Genomic DNA, 19,105 nt, shown 5'->3' with positions numbered 1-19,105 from the left:
GGATCATTCAATATTCCTTTTATTTTGTTGTTCAGTGACATCATCCCATGTGAAGAGTCAACTCATTGAATTAAAGTTTAATTCGTAACGAAGTAGTTTTTTTTATTTCTATTGGAAGGATTTAATAATTTGCAATTATGTCTACTTTTGATAAGGCAAAAGGTTTATGTTTCTGTCTCCATATGATATGGTAAATATATCCAATGCAAAAAACATCTACATTTAAATGGTATTAATATTCATTTGCATATATTTCTGTTAATTCCCATTATATTCGAGTTAATTCCCATATATTCCCGTTAATTCCCATGGAAGGTTTCCACCTCTGAATATTCCCCAAAATGTGCAACCCTAGTCCTATATTGATGGAACTGTCCACAACTATATACCCTAGACACCCATCTGAACGACCCTGGTACTAATGAGAAGTCCCTATCTATTTTATGGGCCTGCTGTAAGTGGCCTGTGTGCAGCCAAAATGCGGTCAGAGACCTTCTAGAGCAGTACAGCTCCCTCAAGATTCCGAGCCTGTCTGGCAGGGTTGGTCCTGCAAAGCCAGAGCCCCCTGATGGAAGAGCATAATATACAAGGAAATTCTCAACACTGCTAATGGGAACCTTGAAGACCTTGTACCTAGCCGGTGGGGATTCCGGTGGGGTCCCCCAACCCAGGCAGTGGCAGTGCTGGCAACACTGGCTGCAGTAACCCATGGGGAGGGCTTCACACTCAGACATTCAGAGAGGGGGCAAACTATTGTGGCCCTTGTGGCACAAAATAATCAAAGGTCTGACTGCACAGAGATGCTTGGGAATATGGGGCGGCAGGGTAGCCTAGTGGTTAGAGCGTTGGACTAGTAACTGAAAGGTTGCAAGATCGAATCCCCGAGCTGACAAAATCTATCGTTCTGCACCCGAACAAGGCAGGCACTGTTCCTAGGCCTTCATTGAAAATAAGAATTTGTTCTTAACTGACTTGCCTAGTTTAATAAAGGTTACGAAATAATAATGATAATACGGTCACAACGGGGGACCACGTGTTTCAGGGGAAGAATCAAACCTGTGTGTGTGTGTGTGTGTGTCCCACAACTGTTGCGATGGAGTAAAAGATATTAGGACAATGTAGGATAAATCACAATAATTGTTTGCTAAAAAATAATTGCTTACCATAATGTAATTTTGGTAATGTCGAGACTGATGAGATGTAAAAATCCTTTGCATAAACTGTCTCAATTACTGAAAATATTAAGAGCTAATTATGGAAAATAAGATAAACAGGAATTTAAAATTGTTAATAGCTATATATAATACAAATGGAGGTGAGGGCGATGGAAATGCATTTGGCGGTTGATCTGCTTCTGTTCTGTGGGTGGTACTGTGTGCTCTTTTCCAAGGATGGGTCCCGGTCTCTCCGGGGCCATGGGATCCGGGGGGGTCGGGGGTGGTCTGCTTCTGTTCTGTGGGTGGCACTGTGTGCTCTTTTCCAAGGATGTGTCCCGGTCTCTCCGGGGCCATGGGATCCGGGGGGGTCGGGGGTGGTCTGCTTCTGTTCTGTGGGTGGCACTGTGTGCTCTTTTCAAAGGATGGGTCCCGGTCTCTCCGGGGCCATGGGATCCGGGGGTGGTCTGCCGGTCATTGGGATGACAACCCAACTCGGGATGAGAAGGGGTTTTAGCGGGTGGAATAGTGGGGACCAATTGGAGGTTTACTTAGTAGCAATGCAAATATCATGCTACAGCTATATAGACACTAAATCATCATGTTACTTTTTAATGGTACGTTTTGTGGCAGACCAGGGGGTTGGGTCAAAACGTTTACACAGATCAGACACGGACAGAGTAGGATTAGCTCAGTTTCAAAGGTGTTTATTAAAATAATTGTCCAAAAGGAAATAGGTCTCCGCCAAGAGACTCCGGGACACCGTCTTCTGGGCTTCGGGTCTTGCTGTATCCTGTTTGGATCAAAAATGGAACTCTCTCCTGTTACCTCTGGTACCGTCCCCAACTATACGAGAGTCCTTTCCTCCCCCAGCCTCTTCCCTGTGTGCTGCCCTTCTGGCAGTTTTATGGGACTTGTACAGCTGGTGAGCAATCAGCCCTTGATTACTCACCAATCAGCCCCAATTAGTCCTGGCCGGAGAGCCCGTCGAGACCTTGCATGTCCAGCAGATAGAGCCATCATACTCCGTCTGTCACCAGGCCTCGACGAGTCTCCCCCTGGTGGCTGACCTGCTGTACGCCCCCCCCCCCCCCCCCCCCCCCTTAGCTCTGTCGGGGAGGGGACTGTCATCAGTGCGACGTATGTCTCCCTTCTCGATAAGCCATCCGCGTTTCCATGCTTCGCCCCTGACCTGTGAACAACAGAAAAGGAGAAGCGTTGAAGGGACAAGAACCACCTGGCCATCCAGACCAGGGGAGCATGGTCCATGACCAGGGTGGGTACCTAACAGGTAATACTTGAGTGTCTATCACCCACTTCACTGCTAGACACTCTTTCTCAACAAATGAGTACTTTTTTTTTCTCTGTATCAGCTTTCGGGTGATGTACATGATGGGGTGCTCTTTCCCCATTGTGTATCTGGGACAGAACGGCCCCAGTCCCGTACCACATGTATCCGTCTGGACCAACATCGGCACCTGGAAATCGGGCGTTACGAGAATCGCATGGGAGCACAGCGCTTCCTTCATGCGGTTGAACGCCGCTTCTGTCTCGTTTGTCCATTTCACTGTTTTCGGGAGGCGGGTCCTGGTTAGATCGGTGAGGGGGGAAGCTACAGCCGCAAAGTTGGGGATAAACCGGCTATAGTATCCTGCCAGTCCCAGGAAGGACTTGACCTGGGTCTTAGTGCGTGGAACGGGCCATTCACAAACCGCGTCAACCTTCCTCTCCTGGGGCTTGACGTTCCCCCGTTCGATCAAATACCCCAGGTACTCCACCTCCTCGAACACTAGTTTGCATTTTTCGGGGTTCGCGGTCAACCTGGCTTGTCTGAGCGCGTCCAGCACCGCCTGGAGGCGCGTCAGGTGCTCTTCCCAACCTTGGCTGTGGATGATGATATCATCCAAATAGGTCGCTGCGTACTGCTGGTGTGGTCGAAGTACTTTGTTCATCAGTCGCTGGAATGTGGGCGGGGCTCCGTGGAGACCGAACGGGAGCTCCCTGTACTGATACAATCCGTCTGGTGTCGAAAACGTCGTCTTCTCCCGGGAGGAGGCTGCCAACGGTACCTATCAATATCGTTTGGTCAGGTCGAGGGTGCTGATGTACCGGGCCTTTCCCCAATCGGTCGATGAGCTCGTCCACCCTCGGCATGGGGTAGGTGTTGAACAAGCTTATGTCGTTCACACCCCGGAAATCATTACAGAAGCGCAGGCTACCGTCCGGTTTGGGCACCAACACGATGGGGCTGCACCATGCACTGTGAGACTCTTCAACGACCCCCAACCTCAGCATAGCCTCCACTTCCTGTTTCATGGCCTTCCTTCAGGCCTCCGGAATGGCCTCTTTCTTACCATTTCCCCGGGCCGGGAACAGATGTGGTGTTCGATGAGGGTTGTGCGGCCCGGCTTCTCGGAGAACACCGCCGTGTTCCGATCGACGAGCTCTTGCTTCTGGGCCGGGTCGAGATCCTCATTGCTCGGGACCACCACTGGTACCGTTGGCGTCCTGGGTCCCGACCAGAACACGGCCAAGGCTGTCGTCCCGTGCCATTTCTTCCAACAGGTTCACGTGGTAAATCTGTTGGGGTTTCCGTCTCCTGGGCAGCCGTACACGGTAATTGACAGTTCCCATTTTCCACGAACACCTCGTAGGGCCCGTGCCATGTTGCCAGGAACATACTTTCGGCCGTGGGGATCAAGAACAACATCCTGTCTCCCACCTGGAATTCTTCAGGGCTGGGCTCTCCGATTGTAGACCTGGGCTTGGGCGCGTTGGGCCATCGCCTCATGCTGTAATACTCCGTCTGTCACCAGGCCTCAACGAGTCTCCCCCTGGTGGCTGACCTGCTGTACGCCACAGTTTACCAACATATATTTTGATAAATAGAATTGAACGCTTCTCATTCTGGTAAGTGGTGAAGTAAGTATAGCCAGATATAATTGTAATGGCTTAGCAGATAATAAGAAAAGACGATCAGTATTTACCTGGCTAAAAGAGAAGGAGTATAATATCTATTGTTTACAGGAAACTCATTCAACAATTTTAGATGAAGTTTTGTGGAAAAACGTCTGGTGGGTGAACTATGAGCTAGCAGTTACATCGGTGAGGCCCGGTGGCAATAAATGAACTTTAAAAAACGAAAGCTTATCTAGACTTATTTGGTAGAGTAGCAGTGTTGGATAGCCTTAGCCAGCTAACTAACATAAGTTGCATTCCTCTCCATTTTGAGTCAGGTTGTTGAATAGGCAAAATTTGCTCCGTTAGCTAAGTGAGTGAAAGGTAACCTGACAAAGAAAAAAATACAATGAAACGTAGCTAACTCTCGCACTTTCTCTCTCTTTGTATTGAAGTCAGTGCACCTAGAGGAGGATGGAAAGTAGCTGTCCTCCGGCTACACCCTCTATATGGCGGTACCCAAGAGGGTGCTGTTGATTGAACTTGCAAAAATAGTGCAAAACCGTGTGTTTTAATCAGTTATTTGGTGACACAGTAATATTTTTAGTATAGTTTTATCTTAAAAAGGATAACTTTTTAAAATGTTTTACTATTTATTTATTTTTTCTTCTGAAATTCACTTAGGAGGATGATCCTCCCCTTTCTCCTCTGAGGAGCCTCCACTGATTCACATTTCATACCAGTACGTGTCTCTCATCCCTAACACCAGCACACTGGTGATGGAGTGATGGTGAGAGGGGATGGAGTGATGGAGAGATGCTGAGAGAGGGGGTTTTGAGTGATGAGAGAGGGGGTTTTGAGTGATGAGAGAGGGGGTTTTGAGTGATGGTGAGAGGGGATTGAGTGATGGAGAGAGAGGGATTTGAGTGATGGTGAAAGAGGGGGTTTTGAGTGATGAGAAAGGGGGTTTAGAGTGATGAGAGAGGGGGTTTTGAGTGATGGTGAGAGGGGATTGAGTGATGGAGAGAGAGGGATTTGAGTGATGGAGAGAGGGGGTTTTGAGTGATGGAGAGATGTGAGAGAGGGATTGAGTGATGGTGAGAGAGGGATTGAGTGATGGTGAGAGAGGGATTGAGTGATGGAGTGATGGAGAGATGGTGAGAGAGGGATTGAGTGATGGAGAGACGTGAGAGGGGGATTGGGTGATGGAGAGATGGTGAGAGGGGGCTTGAGTGATGGAGAGATGGTGAGAGAGGGCTTGAGTGATGGAGAGATGGTGGGAGGGGGCTTGAGTGATGGAGAGATGGTGAGAGGGGGCTTGAGTGATGTGAGAGATGGTGAGAGAGGGCTTGAGTGATGTGAGAGATGGTGAGAGAGGGCTTGAGTGATGTGAGAGATGGTGAGAGAGGGCTTGAGTGATGGAGAGATGGTGAGAGAGGGCTTGAGTGATGGAGAGATGGTGAGAGAGGGCTTGAGTGATGTGAGAGATGGTGAGAGAGGGCTTGAGTGATGAAGAGATGGTGAGAGGGGGCTTGAGTGATGGAGAGCTGGTGAGAGAGGGCTTAAGTGATGGAGAGATGGTGAGAGAGGGCTTAAGTGATGGAGAGATGGTGAGAGAGGGCTTGAGTGATGGAGAGGTGGTGAGAGAGGGCTTGAGTGATAGAGAGGTGGTGAGAGAGGGCTTGAGTGATGGAGAGATGGTGAGAGGGGGCTTGAGTGATGGAACGATGGTGAGAGAGGGCTTGAGTGATGGAGAGATGGTGAGAGAGGGCTTGAGTGATGGTGAGAGGGGGCTTGAGTGATGGAGAGATGGTGAGAGAGGGCTTGAGTGATGTGAGAGATGGTGAGAGAGGGCTTGAGTGATGTGAGAGATGGTGAGAGAGGGCTTGCGTGATGTGAGAGATGGTGAGAGAGGGCTTGAGTGATGGAAAGATGGTGAGAGAGGGCTTGAGTGATGGAGAGATGGTGAGAGGGGGCTTGAGTGATGGAGAGATGGTGAGAGAGGGCTTGAGTGATGGAGAGATGGTGAGAGAGGGCTTGAGTGATGTGAGAGATGGTGAGAGAGGGCTTGAGTGATGTGAGAGATGGTGAGAGAGGGCTTGAGTGATGTGAGAGATGGTGAGAGAGGGCTTGAGTGATGGAGAGATGGTGAGAGAGGGCTTGAGTGATGTGAGAGAGGGTTTGAGAGAGGGCTTGAGTGATGTGAGAGAGGGCTTGAGTGATGGGAGAGATGGTGAGAGAGGGCTTGAGTGATGTGAGAGATGGTGAGAGAGGGCTTGAGTGATGTGAGAGATGGTGAGAGAGGGCTTGAGTGATGGAGAGATGGTGAGAGAGGGCTTGAGTGATGTGAGAGATGGTGAGAGAGGGCTTGAGTGATGGAGAGATGGTGAGAGAGGGCTTGAGTGATGGAGAGATGGTGAGAGAGGGCTTGAGTGATGTGAGAGATGGTGAGAGAGGGCTTGAGTGATGGAGAGATGGTGAGAGAGGGATGGTGATAGAGGGCTTGAGTGATGTGAGAGATGCTGAGAGAGGGCTTGAGTGATGGAGAGATGGTGAGAGAGGGCTTGAGTGATGGAGAGATGGTGAGAGAGGGCTTGAGTGATGTGAGAGATGGTGAGAGAGGGCTTGAGTGATGGAGAGATGGTGAGAGAGGGCTTGAGTGATGTGAGAGATGGTGAGAGAGGGCTTGAGTGATGTGAGAGATGGTGAGAGAGGGATTGAGTGATGTGAGAGAGAGCTTGAGTGATGGAGAGATGGTGAGAGGGGACTTGAGTGATAGAGAGATGGTGAGAGAGGGCTTGAGTGATCTAGAGATGGTGAGAGAGGGCTTGAGTGATGGAGAGATGGTGAGAGAGGGCTTGAGTGATGGAGAGATGGTGAGAGAGGGCTTGAGTGATGGAAAGATGGTGAGAGAGGGCTTGAGTGATGGAGAGATGGTGAGAGGGGGCTTGAGTGATGGAGAGATGGTGAGAGAGGGCTTGAGTGCTGGAGAGATGGTGAGAGAGGGCTTGAGTGCTGGAGAGATGGTGAGAGAGGGCTTGAGTGATGGAGAGATGGTGAGAGAGGGCTTGAGTGATGGAAAGATGGTGAGAGAGGGCTTGAGTGATGGAGAGATGGTGAGAGAGGGCTTGAGTGATGGTTAGAGGGGGCTTGAGTGATGTGAGAGATGGTGAGAGAGGGCTTGAGTGATGTGAGAGATGGTGAGAGAGGCTTGCGTGATGTGAGAGATGGTGAGAGAGGGCTTGAGTGATGGAAAGATGGTGAGAGAGGGCTTGAGTGATGGAGATATGGTGAGAGGGGGCTTGAGTGATGGAGAGATGGTGAGAGAGGGCTTGAGTGATGGAGAGATGGTGAGAGAGGGCTTGAGTGATGTGAGAGATGGTGAGAGAGGTTTTGAGTGATGTGAGAGATGGTGAGAGAGGGCTTGAGTGATGGAGAGATGGTGAGAGAGAGCTTGAGTGATGTGAGAGATGGTGAGAGAGGGCTTGAGTGATGTGAGAGATGGTGAGAGAGGGCTTGAGTGATGTGAGAGATGGTGAGAGAGGGCTTGAGTGATGGAGAGGTGGTGAGAGAGGGCTTGAGTGATAGAGAGGTGGTGAGAGAGGGCTTGAGTGATGGAGAGATGGTGAGAGGGGGCTTGAGTGATGGAACGATGGTGAGAGAGGGCTTGAGTGATGGAGAGATGGTGAGAGAGGGCTTGAGTGATGGTGAGAGGGGGCTTGAGTGATGGAGAGATGGTGAGAGAGGGCTTGAGTGATGTGAGAGATGGTGAGAGAGGGCTTGAGTGATGTGAGAGATGGTGAGAGAGGGCTTGCGTGATGTGAGAGATGGTGAGAGAGGGCTTGAGTGATGGAAAGATGGTGAGAGAGGGCTTGAGTGATGGAGAGATGGTGAGAGGGGGCTTGAGTGATGGAGAGATGGTGAGAGAGGGCTTGAGTGATGGAGAGATGGTGAGAGAGGGCTTGAGTGATGTGAGAGATGGTGAGAGAGGGCTTGAGTGATGTGAGAGATGGTGAGAGAGGGCTTGAGTGATGTGAGAGATGGTGAGAGAGGGCTTGAGTGATGGAGAGATGGTGAGAGAGGGCTTGAGTGATTTGAGAGAGGGCTTGAGTGATGTGAGAGATGGTGAGAGAGGGCTTGAGTGATGTGAGAGATGGTGACAGAGGGCTTGAGTGATGTGAGAGATGGTGAGAGAGGGCTTGAGTGATGGAGAGATGGTGAGAGAGGGCTTGAGTGATGTGAGAGATGGTGAGAGAGGGCTTGAGTGATGGAGAGATGGTGAGAGAGGGCTTGAGTGATGGAGAGATGGTGAGAGAGGGCTTGAGTGATGTGAGAGATGGTGAGAGAGGGCTTGAGTGATGGAGAGATGGTGAGAGAGGGATGGTGATAGAGGGCTTGAGTGATGTGAGAGATGCTGAGAGAGGGCTTGAGTGATGGAGAGATGGTGAGAGAGGGCTTGAGTGATGGAGAGATGGTGAGAGAGGGCTTGAGTGATGTGAGAGATGGTGAGAGAGGGCTTGAGTGATGGAGAGATGGTGAGAGAGGGCTTGAGTGATGTGAGAGATGGTGAGAGAGGGCTTGAGTGATGTGAGAGAGAGCTTGAGTGATGGAGAGATGGTGAGAGAGGGCTTGAGTGATGTGAGAGATGGTGAGAGGGGGCTTGAGTGATGGAGAGATGGTGAGAGAGGGCTTGAGTGATGGAGAGATGGTGAGAGAGGGCTTGAGTGATGGAGAGATGGTGAGAGAGGGCTTGAGTGATGTGAGAGATGGTGAGAGAGGTTTTGAGTGATGTGAGAGATGGTGAGAGAGGGCTTGAGTGATGGAGAGATGGTGAGAGAGGGCTTGAGTGATGTGAGAGAGCTCTTGAGTGATGGAGAGATGGTGAGAGAGGGCTTGAGTGATGTGAGAGATGGTGAGAGAGGGCTTGAGTGATGGAGAGATGGTGAGAGAGAGCTTGAGTGATGTGAGAGATGGTGAGAGAGGGCTTGAGTGATGTGAGAGATGGTGAGAGAGGGCTTGAGTGATGTGAGAGAGGGCTTGAGTGATGGAGAGGTGGTGAGAGAGGGCTTGAGTGATAGAGAGGTGGTGAGAGAGGGCTTGAGTGATGGAGATATGGTGAGAGGGGGCTTGAGTGATGGAACGATGGTGAGAGAGGGCTTGAGTGATGGAGAGATGGTGAGAGAGGGCTTGAGTGATGGTGAGAGGGGGCTTGAGTGATGGAGAGATGGTGAGAGAGGGCTTGAGTGATGTGAGAGATGGTGAGAGAGGGCTTGAGTGATGTGAGAGATGGTGAGAGAGGGCTTGCGTGATGTGAGAGATGGTGAGAGAGGGCTTGAGTGATGGAAAGATGGTGAGAGAGGGCTTGAGTGATGGAGAGATGGTGAGAGGGGGCTTGAGTGATGGAGAGATGGTGAGAGAGGGCTTGAGTGATGTGAGAGATGGTGAGAGAGGTTTTGAGTGATGTGAGAGATGGTGAGAGAGGGCTTGAGTGATGGAGAGATGGTGAGAGAGGGCTTGAGTGATGTGAGAGAGGGCTTGAGTGATGGAGAGATGGTGAGAGAGGGCTTGAGTGATGTGAGAGATGGTGAGAGAGGGCTTGAGTGATGGAGAGATGGTGAGAGAGTGCTTGAGTGATGTGAGAGATGGTGAGAGAGGGCTTGAGTGATGGAGAGATGGTGAGAGAGGGCTTGAGTGATGGAGAGATGGTGAGAGAGGGCTTGAGTGATGGAGAGATGGTGAGAGAGGGCTTGAGTGATGTAAGAGATGGTGAGAGAGGTCTTGAGTGATGGAGAGATGGTGAGAGAGGGCTTGAGTGATGTTAGAGATGCTGAGAGAGGGCTTGAGTGATGGAGAGATGGTGAGAGAGGGCTTGAGTGATGGAGAGATGGTGAGAGAGGGCTTGAGTGATGGTGAGAGGGGGCTTGAGTGATGGAGAGATGGTGAGAGAGGGCTTGAGTGATGTGAGAGATGGTGAGAGAGGGCTTGAGTGATGTGAGAGATGGTGAGAGAGGGCTTGCGTGATGTGAGAGATGGTGAGAGAGGGCTTGAGTGATGGAAAGATGGTGAGAGAGGGCTTGAGTGATGGAGAGATGGTGAGAGGGGGCTTGAGTGATGGAGAGATGGTGAGAGAGGGCTTGAGTGATGTGAGAGATGGTGAGAGAGGTTTTGAGTGATGTGAGAGATGGTGAGAGAGGGCTTGAGTGATGGAGAGATGGTGAGAGAGGGCTTGAGTGATGTGAGAGAGGGCTTGAGTGATGGAGAGATGGTGAGAGAGGGCTTGAGTGATGTGAGAGATGGTGAGAGAGGGCTTGAGTGATGGAGAGATGGTGAGAGAGTGCTTGAGTGATGTGAGAGATGGTGAGAGAGGGCTTGAGTGATGGAGAGATGGTGAGAGAGGGCTTGAGTGATGGAGAGATGGTGAGAGAGGGCTTGAGTGATGGAGAGATGGTGAGAGAGGGCTTGAGTGATGTAAGAGATGGTGAGAGAGGTCTTGAGTGATGGAGAGATGGTGAGAGAGGGCTTGAGTGATGTTAGAGATGCTGAGAGAGGGCTTGAGTGATGGAGAGATGGTGAGAGAGGGCTTGAGTGATGGAGAGATGGTGAGAGAGGGCTTGAGTGATGGAGAGATGGTGAGAGAGAGCTTGAGTGATGTGAGAGATGGTGAGAGAGGGCTTGAGTGATGTGAGAGATGGTGAGAGAGGGCTTGAGTGATGTGAGAGATGGTGAGAGAGGGCTTGAGTGATGTGAGAGAGGGCTTGAGTGATGGAGAGATGGTGAGAGGGGGCTTGAGTGATGGAGAGATGGTGAGAGAGGGCTTGAGTGATCTAGAGATGGTGAGAGAGGGCTTGAGTGATGGAGAGATGGTGAGAGAGGGCTTGAGTGATGGAGAGATGGTGAGAGAGGGCTTGAGTGATGGAAAGATGGTGAGAGAGGGCTTGAGTGATGGAGAGATGGTGAGAGGGGGCTTGAGTGATGGAGAGATGGTGAGAGAGGGCTTGAGATGGTGAGAGAGGGCTTGAGTGATGGAGAGATGGTGGGAGGGGGCTTGAGTGATGGATAGATGGTGAGAGGGGGCTTGAGTGATGTGAGAGATGGTGAGAGAGGGCTTGAGTGATGTGAGAGATGGTGAGAGAGGGCTTAAGTGATGTGAGAGATGGTGAGAGAGGGCTTGAGTGATGTGAGAGATGGTGAGAGAGGGCTTAAGTGATGTGAGAGATGGTGAGAGAGGGCTTGAGTGATGTGAGAGATGGTGAGAGAGGGCTTGAGTGATGGAGAGATGTGAGAGAGGGCTTGAGTGATGTGAGAGAGGGCTTGAGTGATGGAGAGATGGTGAGAGAGGGCTTGAGTGATGGAGAGATGGTGAGAGAAGGCTTGAGTGATGTGAGAGAGTGCTTGAGTGATGGAGAGATGGTGAGAGAGGGCTTAAGTGATGTGAGAGATTGTGAGAGAGGGCTTGAGTGATGGAGAGATGGTGAGAGAGGGCTTGAGTGATGTGAGAGATGGTGAGAGAGGGCTTGAGTGATGGAGAGATGGTGAGAGAGGGATTGAGTGATGGAGAGATGGTGAGAGAGGGCTTGAGTGATGGAGAGATGGTGAGAGAGGGCTTGAGTGATGTGAGAGATGGTGAGAGAGGGCTTGAGTGATGGAGAGATGGTGAGAGAGGGCTTGAGTGATGTGAGAGATGCTGAGAGAGGGCTTGAGTGATGGAGAGATTGTGAGAGAGGGCTTTAGTGATGGAGAGATGGTGAGAGAGGGCTTGAGTGATGGAGAGATGGTGAGAGAGGGCTTGAGTGATGTGAGAGATGGTATATCTCTCTATATCTCTCTCTATATATCTCTCTCTCTCTCTCTCTCTCTCTCTCTCTGTCTCTCTGTCTCTCTGTCTCTCTGTCTCTCTGTCTCTCTGTCTCTCTGTCTCTCTCTCTCTTCCTCTGTCTCTCTCTCAATTCAATTCAATTGACTTTATTGACATGGCAAGTTCATTATTACTTACATTGTCAAAGTATACACATAGAAAAAAAGATATATTTATATATAAATAAATGGTGGGACCAACAGCAATAATAATAGTAGTAGTGGACATGGGATTACCATTAACAACAACTACAACAACAATATTAATCAGAACAACAATACATTAAAGCAATGGTAGTAGCCCAGTGTCAACATGACTGAGAAGACACATGACCTGGTTTGAAAGAGAAAACAAAACAAGATGGGAAATATTATCGACATTACATTGCACTTTTCACTGGCTGTCCCTCAGGTTGTGGCAGGGGGACACATATTTGGCTGCCAAAACTGCACATTTTGGCTTTTCACCCAATAAATATTTAAAAAAATATTGATATTTTACAGTTTCAAATTCTTTGTATTGAATTCTAATTTTGGGAAATAAATATTCTCTTAGGTCTGAGTATTTGTCACAGTGTAATAGGAAATGCAGCTCTGTCTCTACCTCTCCCCTGGAGCAGAGTGAGCACAGCCTGTCCTCTCTGTGCAGCCAGGTTTGTCTGTGACGACTGGTCTCTATAGCTAGACTGTGCTCACTCACCCTCTCTCTCCCTCTCTTTCTCTCTCTCTCTCTCTTTCTCTCTCTCTCCCTCTCTCCTTCTGTCTCTCCCTCTGTAGGTGGAGGAGATCCGTGTCTTCATTGAGTCTCTGGCTGAGAAGGTGGAGGAGGTGAAGAGGAAACACAGTGCCATCCTGGCTGCACCCAACCCCGACGAGAGTGAGTCATTACCCTATATTAACGACACTGTTACCCCGACGAGAGTGAGTCACTACCCTATATTAACGACACTGTTACCCCGACGAGAGTGAGTCATTACCCTATATTAACGACAGACTGTTACCCCGACGAGAGTGAGTCACTACCCTATATTAACGACAGACTGTTACCCCGACGAGAGTGAGTCACTACCCTATATTAACGACAGACTGTTACCCCGACGAGAGTGAGTCACTACCCTATATTAACGACAGACTGTTACCCCGACGAGAGTGAGTCACTACCCTATATTAACGACAGACTGTTACCCCGACGAGAGTGAGTCACTACCCTATATTAACGACAGACTGTTACCCCGACGAGAGTGAGTCACTACCCTATATTAACGACAGACTGTTACCCCGACGAGAGTGAGTCATTACCATATATTAATGACTTTACTGTTACCCCGACGAGAGTGAGTCATTACCATATATTAATGACTTTACTGTTACCCCGACGAGAGTGAGTCATTACCATATATTAATGACTTTACTGTTACCCCAACCTCCATGGAGAACAGAGGTGTGATGTCACAGTTACTGCAATAGTAATATCAGTCCAACACCCGAAGCCAGATCATATCCCTGACTCCAACCCCATCCAGTGTCTGGCTGGCTGGCTGGCTTGCTGGCTTGCTGGCTGGCTGGCTGGCTGGCTGGCTGGCTGGCTGGCTGTCTCCATCATTAGGGAGTCTGTCAGTGCAAAACCCGTCACACCCCATTGATGAAGAATCATTTTTTACAAATGAATCATTCATCCCTAAGTTAATATTTAATTCATTAACCAGACTTAAATTACTTCTAATGAGTTAGCGGATCTGACGATGGAGTCGGGCCTAAGGAGAACAAGCAGGGAGAATGGGACTCCGTTAGCTAGATGAAGAGGAGGAAGACGAGGATGATTTGTCACAGAAGGAAATAAAATAGAATTTTATAAAACTTTATTGGTCACATACACATGGTTAGCAGATGTTATTGCGAGTGTAGTGAAATGCTTTTGACAGATTTGACAGTGCTGCAGAATCTAACAGGTAATATCTAACAATTCCACAACAATACCTAATATCTAACAATTCCACAACAATACCTAATACACACTATCTAGTAAAAGAATGGGATGAGAATATATAAGTATAAAATATATGGATGAGCAGTGACAGAGCAGCTAAGATGCAATAGATAGTAAAGAATAGATAGTGAAGGATACAGTAAACAGTATATACATATGAGATGAGTAATGTGAGATATGTAAACATTATTAAAGTGGCATTATTAAAGTGACTAGTGTTCCATTTATTAAAGTGGCCAATGATATCAAGTCTGTAGGTAGGCAGCTTCAATCTTGAAGCGTGGACTCTGATTGGTCAGACCAGCTTTGGATAGACCTAAACACGGGGGGCTTCCTGTTTTAGTTTCTGCCTATGGGAGGGGAGCAACAGGATGGAGTCTTGGTCAGATTTGCCAATAGGAGGGCAGGGGAGGGCCTTGTATGCATCACGGAGTGGCAGTGGTCGAGCGTGTTACTCTCTCGTGTACTGCAATCGATATGCTGATAGAATTTAGGTAGCCTTGTTCTCAAATTAGCTTTGTTAAAATCCCCAGCTACAATAAATGCAGCCTCAGGATATATGGTTTCCAGTTTGCATAAAGTCCAGTGAAGTTCCTTGTGGGCCGTCTTGGTATCCGCTTGCGGGGGGATATACACGGCTGTGATGCTAACCGAGGAGAGTTCTCTTGTGAGATAATATGGTCAGCATTTGATTGTGAGGAATTCTAGGTCAGGTGAACAAAAGGACTTGAGTTCCTGTATGTTGTTATGATTACACCATGCGTCGCTAATCATGAAACAAACGCCCTTCTTACCAGAGAGATGTTTGTTCCTGTCGGTGCGATACACTGAAAATCCCATTGGCTGTACTGACTCTGGCAGCATGTCTCCAGCTAGCCATGTCTCCATGGAACAGAGTATGTTACAATCCCGGATATCTCTTTGGAAAGCAACTCTTGACCTGATTCCGTTGACTTTGTTAACTAGGGACTGGAGATTAGCGAGTAATATACTGGGAAGCGGTGGGTGGTGTGCGCTCATCCGAAGCCTCACTAGAAGACGCTCCGCCACCGTCTCCTCCGACGGCGTTGTTTTGGGTCGGCCTCTGGAATCAGTTCAAAAGCTCTGGGAGGTGCAGACAAAGGATCTGCTTTGGGAAAGTCATATTCCTGGTCGTTGTGCTGGTAAGTTGACGTCTCTCTGATATCCAATAGTTCTTCGCGGCTGTATGTAATAACACTCAAGATTTTCTGGGCTAACGATGTAAGAAATAATACATAAAAAAATATAAAAAATACTGCACCGTTTCCAAAGGACTAGAAGCGAAGCTGCCATCTCTATCGGCGCCATCTTTCCTGACCTATGGACGTTTTGAGACAGATGTTAAGATATGACATCATTGAGGTGACATTTTAAGTCTGTCTGCCACGCTGGTGTTCTATTTCCCAGAAAACATCTCTCTATCGAGTTATTTTGTAACAAAGTTATGTTCTTCCTGAAGCTGTTTTCACCATAAACACCTCCCTCCATCCCTCCTCACCCCCCTCTGTCATGACTGACAGCCCTTTGCCCCACTTCTGGCCACATGGGAATATACTGTAAATCACAGCAGTAATCTACCCCCTGCCATCTGCATCGGTTCTCCTCCTCCAACCACTACACAGGGTTGGATTTCAGCCCATGCTTCCCTTTAACGACTACACAGGGTTGGATTTCAGCCCATGCTTCCCTTTAACGACTACACAGGGTTGGATTTCAGCCCATGCATCCCTTTAACGACTAAACAGGGTTGGATTTCAGCCCATGCATCCCTTTAACGACTACACAGGGTTGGATTTCAGCCCATGCATCCCTTTAACTACACAGGGTTGGATTTCAGCCCATGCATCCCTTTAACGACTACACAGGGTTGGATTTCAGCCCATGCATCCCTTTAACGACTACACAGGGTTGGATTTCAGCCCATGTATCCCTTTAACGACTAAACAGGGTTGGATTTCAGCCCATGCATCCCTTTAACGACTAAACAGGGTTGGATTTCAGCCCATGCATCCCTTTAACGACTAAACAGGGTTGGATTTCAGCCCATGCATCCCTTTAACGACTACACAGGGTTGGATTTCAGCCCATGCATCCCTTTAACGACTACACAGGGTTGGATTTGAGCCCATGCAATGAGGGGGCAGGGGAAGGCAATGTGGCGTGTTTAAGATGGGGCCTTTCCACAGGTCGTTTTGTGGCATGTGAGGAGCACAACAGACGGGGTGTGTAAAATGTTAATGTCAGGCCTATTCATTATATGGAGGTCAATAGATACCTCCCTACCTCCCAGTGTGGTGCTAATGGAATAGAGACAGAGACTAATGTCATCTGGATTATGTGAGTGAATGAGTGAGTGAGTGAGTCCTGTAGTCGCTGCCAGTTTGGAAGCCTTTTGTTAATTAGAAAATGAGATAGTTTAATAAAAGATACGATATCAAGACAGGGTACGCTGGGATACAAGACAGTCGAGGTGATCGGTTCCACAGGTCAATATGAATAACTTCCGTACCGAACTCAGACAAATACAACCACACATTTACAGGACTTTTTCAGAATGGTATGATCTTGTTCATTGAGAGAAAATGTGAGTGGGCTTCATCGACATAGGCTTTCACAACCGTGAAACTGTAGAGCTCACCAAACAGAACATGTCTTACAGTAGGCTACCACTTAGCATCCGATGTGCACAGGTCCAGGACGGTATTGATCATTGGTTTGTTAAATTAGACCTGCCATCTTGCAATACTCAATGACTTCCATCAACGCACACGCACGCACGCACGCACGCACACACACACACACACACACACACACACACACATGAAATACATAGCCTGTAGGTTCTAAACATTCCTTGAGTAAAATACATGCACGTGTTACAGCAAATACACATTATACCCCGTTGTAATGTGCTGTAATAGGAAATACAGAATTTGACTTGCCACTGAGCAAGTTCCTGAAAAAATTCACAGCAACCCAGTGTAGATGTTCAGTATAGGAATATAGCATTATGAGACTGAGGTGTGATTCATCAAAGGACACCTACCCTATTAAGCTACAGGGAGGCTAGCATAGGGCTTGAGGTAGAAACAGACAGTGTATTATATTGGAGCTGCTCTGAGACAGACAGTGTATTATATTGGAGCTGCTCTGAGACAGACTTTAATTTGAGAACAGACTGATTCTGGAGGGTGAGACACCTTGAGTTCAGCTGTTTCTTCTGTCTGTCTGTCTCTGTCTGTCTGTCTGTCTGTCTGTCTGTCTGTCTGTCTCTCAGCTTCTTTCTCTTCCACTCGCTCACTATCAGCTGCCTCCATTTCCCCTACGGCTGCTTCCCCTCTTATTTTCTAGCTTCCCTACGGGTGTTTCCCCTCTTATTTTCTAGCTTCCCCTCTTATTTTCTAGCTTCCCTACGGATGCTTCCCCTCTTATTTTCTAGCTTCCCCTCGTATTTTCTAGCTTCCCTAAGGGTGCTTCCCCTCTTATTTTCTAGCTTCCCTACGGCTGCTTCCCCACTTATTTTCTAGCTTCCCCTCTTATTTTCTAGCTTCCCTAAGGGTGCTTCCCCTCTTATTTTCTAGCTTCCCTACGGGTGCTTCCCCTCTTATTTTCTAGCTTCCCTTCTTATTTTCTAGCTTCCCTAAGGGTGATTCCCCTCTTATTTTCGAGCTTCCCTACGGGTGCTTCCCCTCTTATTTTCTAGCTTCCCCTCTTATTTTCTAGCTTCCCTACTGGTTCTTCCCCTCTTATTTTCTAGCTTCCTCTCTTATTTTCTAGCTTCCCTACGGGTGCTTCCCCTCTTATTTTCTAGCTTCCCTACGGGTGCTTCCCCTCTTATTTTCTAGCTTCCCTAAGGGTGCTTCCCCTCTTATTTTCTAGCTTCCCCTCTTATTTTCTAGCTTCCCTAAGGCTGCTTCTCCTCTTATTTTCTAGCTTCCCTAAGGATGCTTCTCCTCTTATTTTCTAGCTTCCCTACGGGTATTATTTTATTTTCTGTAATATGAGGGCTTCCTCTCTTTTCCCTCTCTGCTAAGAAAAGCTGTATCTGTGTTTTTAAGTTTCTGGCTCCGTGCCACACACACACACTCACACACACACTCAGAGAGAGTCACGCTATTATAAGCGAGGCTCTGAGTGGGTCTGACAGTAAGAGAGACAGCGAACTTATTGGATTTTATACACACTTCAGTCAGCTCACAGGGCGGCTGCTGAAGAACAGGACAATGGAGAGAGAGAGGTAGGGGTTACCAAGTGCAAAGTCTAGCCTGGTAGAGAGGAGAGAGGGATAGTATTTTTATTTATTTAACTAGGCAAGTCAGTTAAGAACAAATTCTTATTTTCAATGACGGCCTACCCTGGCCAAACACCCTGACGACGCTGGACCAATTGTGCGCTGCCCTATGGGACTCCCAATCACGGCCGGTTGTGATACAACCTGGAATCGAACCAGGGTGTATGTAGTGACGCCTCTAGTACTGAGATGTTGAACTCTTGCGGAAGTGAGTGAGATCATGAGATGAGAGCGTGAGATCCTTGTTGAGCGTCAACTTTGATTGTTCCCTGGTAGGTTGGTGTGCCGTATGTTCCCTGGTGTGTTGGTGTGCCGTATGTTCCCTGGTGTGTTGGTGTGTCGTATGTTCCCTGGTGTGTTGGCGTGCCGTATGTTCCCTGGTGTGTGTGCCGTATGTTCCCTGGTGTGTTGGCGTGCCGTATGTTCCCTGGTGTGTTGGTGTGCCGTATGTTCCCTGGTGTGTTGGTGTGTCGTATGTTCCCTGGTGTGTTGGTGTGCCGTATGTTTCCTGGCGTGTTGGTGTGTCGTATGTTCCCTGGTGTGTTGGTGTGTCGTATGTTCCCTGGTGTGTTGGCGTGCCGTATGTTCCCTGGTGTGTTGGTGTGCCGTATGTTCCCTGGTGTGTCGTATGTTCCCTGGTGTGTTGGTGTGCCGTATGTTCCCTGGTGTGTTGGTGTGTCGTATGTTCCCTGGTGTGTTGGTGTGTCGTATGTTCCCTGGTGTGTTGGTGTGCCGTATGTTCCCTGGTGTGTTGGTGTGCCGTATGTTCCCTGGTGTGTTGGTGTGCCGTATGTTCCCTGGTGTGTCGGCGTGTCGTTTGTTCCCTGGTGTGTTGGTGTGCCGTATGTTCCCTGGTGTGTTGGTGTGCCGTATGTTCCCTGGTGTGTTGGTGTGTCGTAT

General features: G+C 48.6%; 1 protein-coding gene across 3 annotated transcripts in view; it reads left to right on the top strand.

Annotated features, from left to right (window-relative positions):
- Positions 1-19,105, top strand: part of LOC129822403 (syntaxin-1A-like) — a 233,677-nt gene that overhangs the window by 88,882 nt on the left and 125,690 nt on the right. For all 3 annotated transcript variants that reach the window (XM_055880660.1, XM_055880661.1, XM_055880663.1), the window contains exon 3: positions 12,684-12,783. In XM_055880660.1, coding sequence (XP_055736635.1) covers positions 12,684-12,783 — 100 coding nt within the window. The remainder of the gene's footprint in view (positions 1-12,683; positions 12,784-19,105) is intronic.

This window comes from Salvelinus fontinalis, chromosome 24 (assembly GCF_029448725.1).
Source record: "Salvelinus fontinalis isolate EN_2023a chromosome 24, ASM2944872v1, whole genome shotgun sequence".
Classification (NCBI taxonomy): Eukaryota; Metazoa; Chordata; class Actinopteri; order Salmoniformes; family Salmonidae; genus Salvelinus; species Salvelinus fontinalis.
Note: the sequence above shows the minus strand (reverse complement) of the source record. Positions and strands in the feature narration are given on the sequence as shown.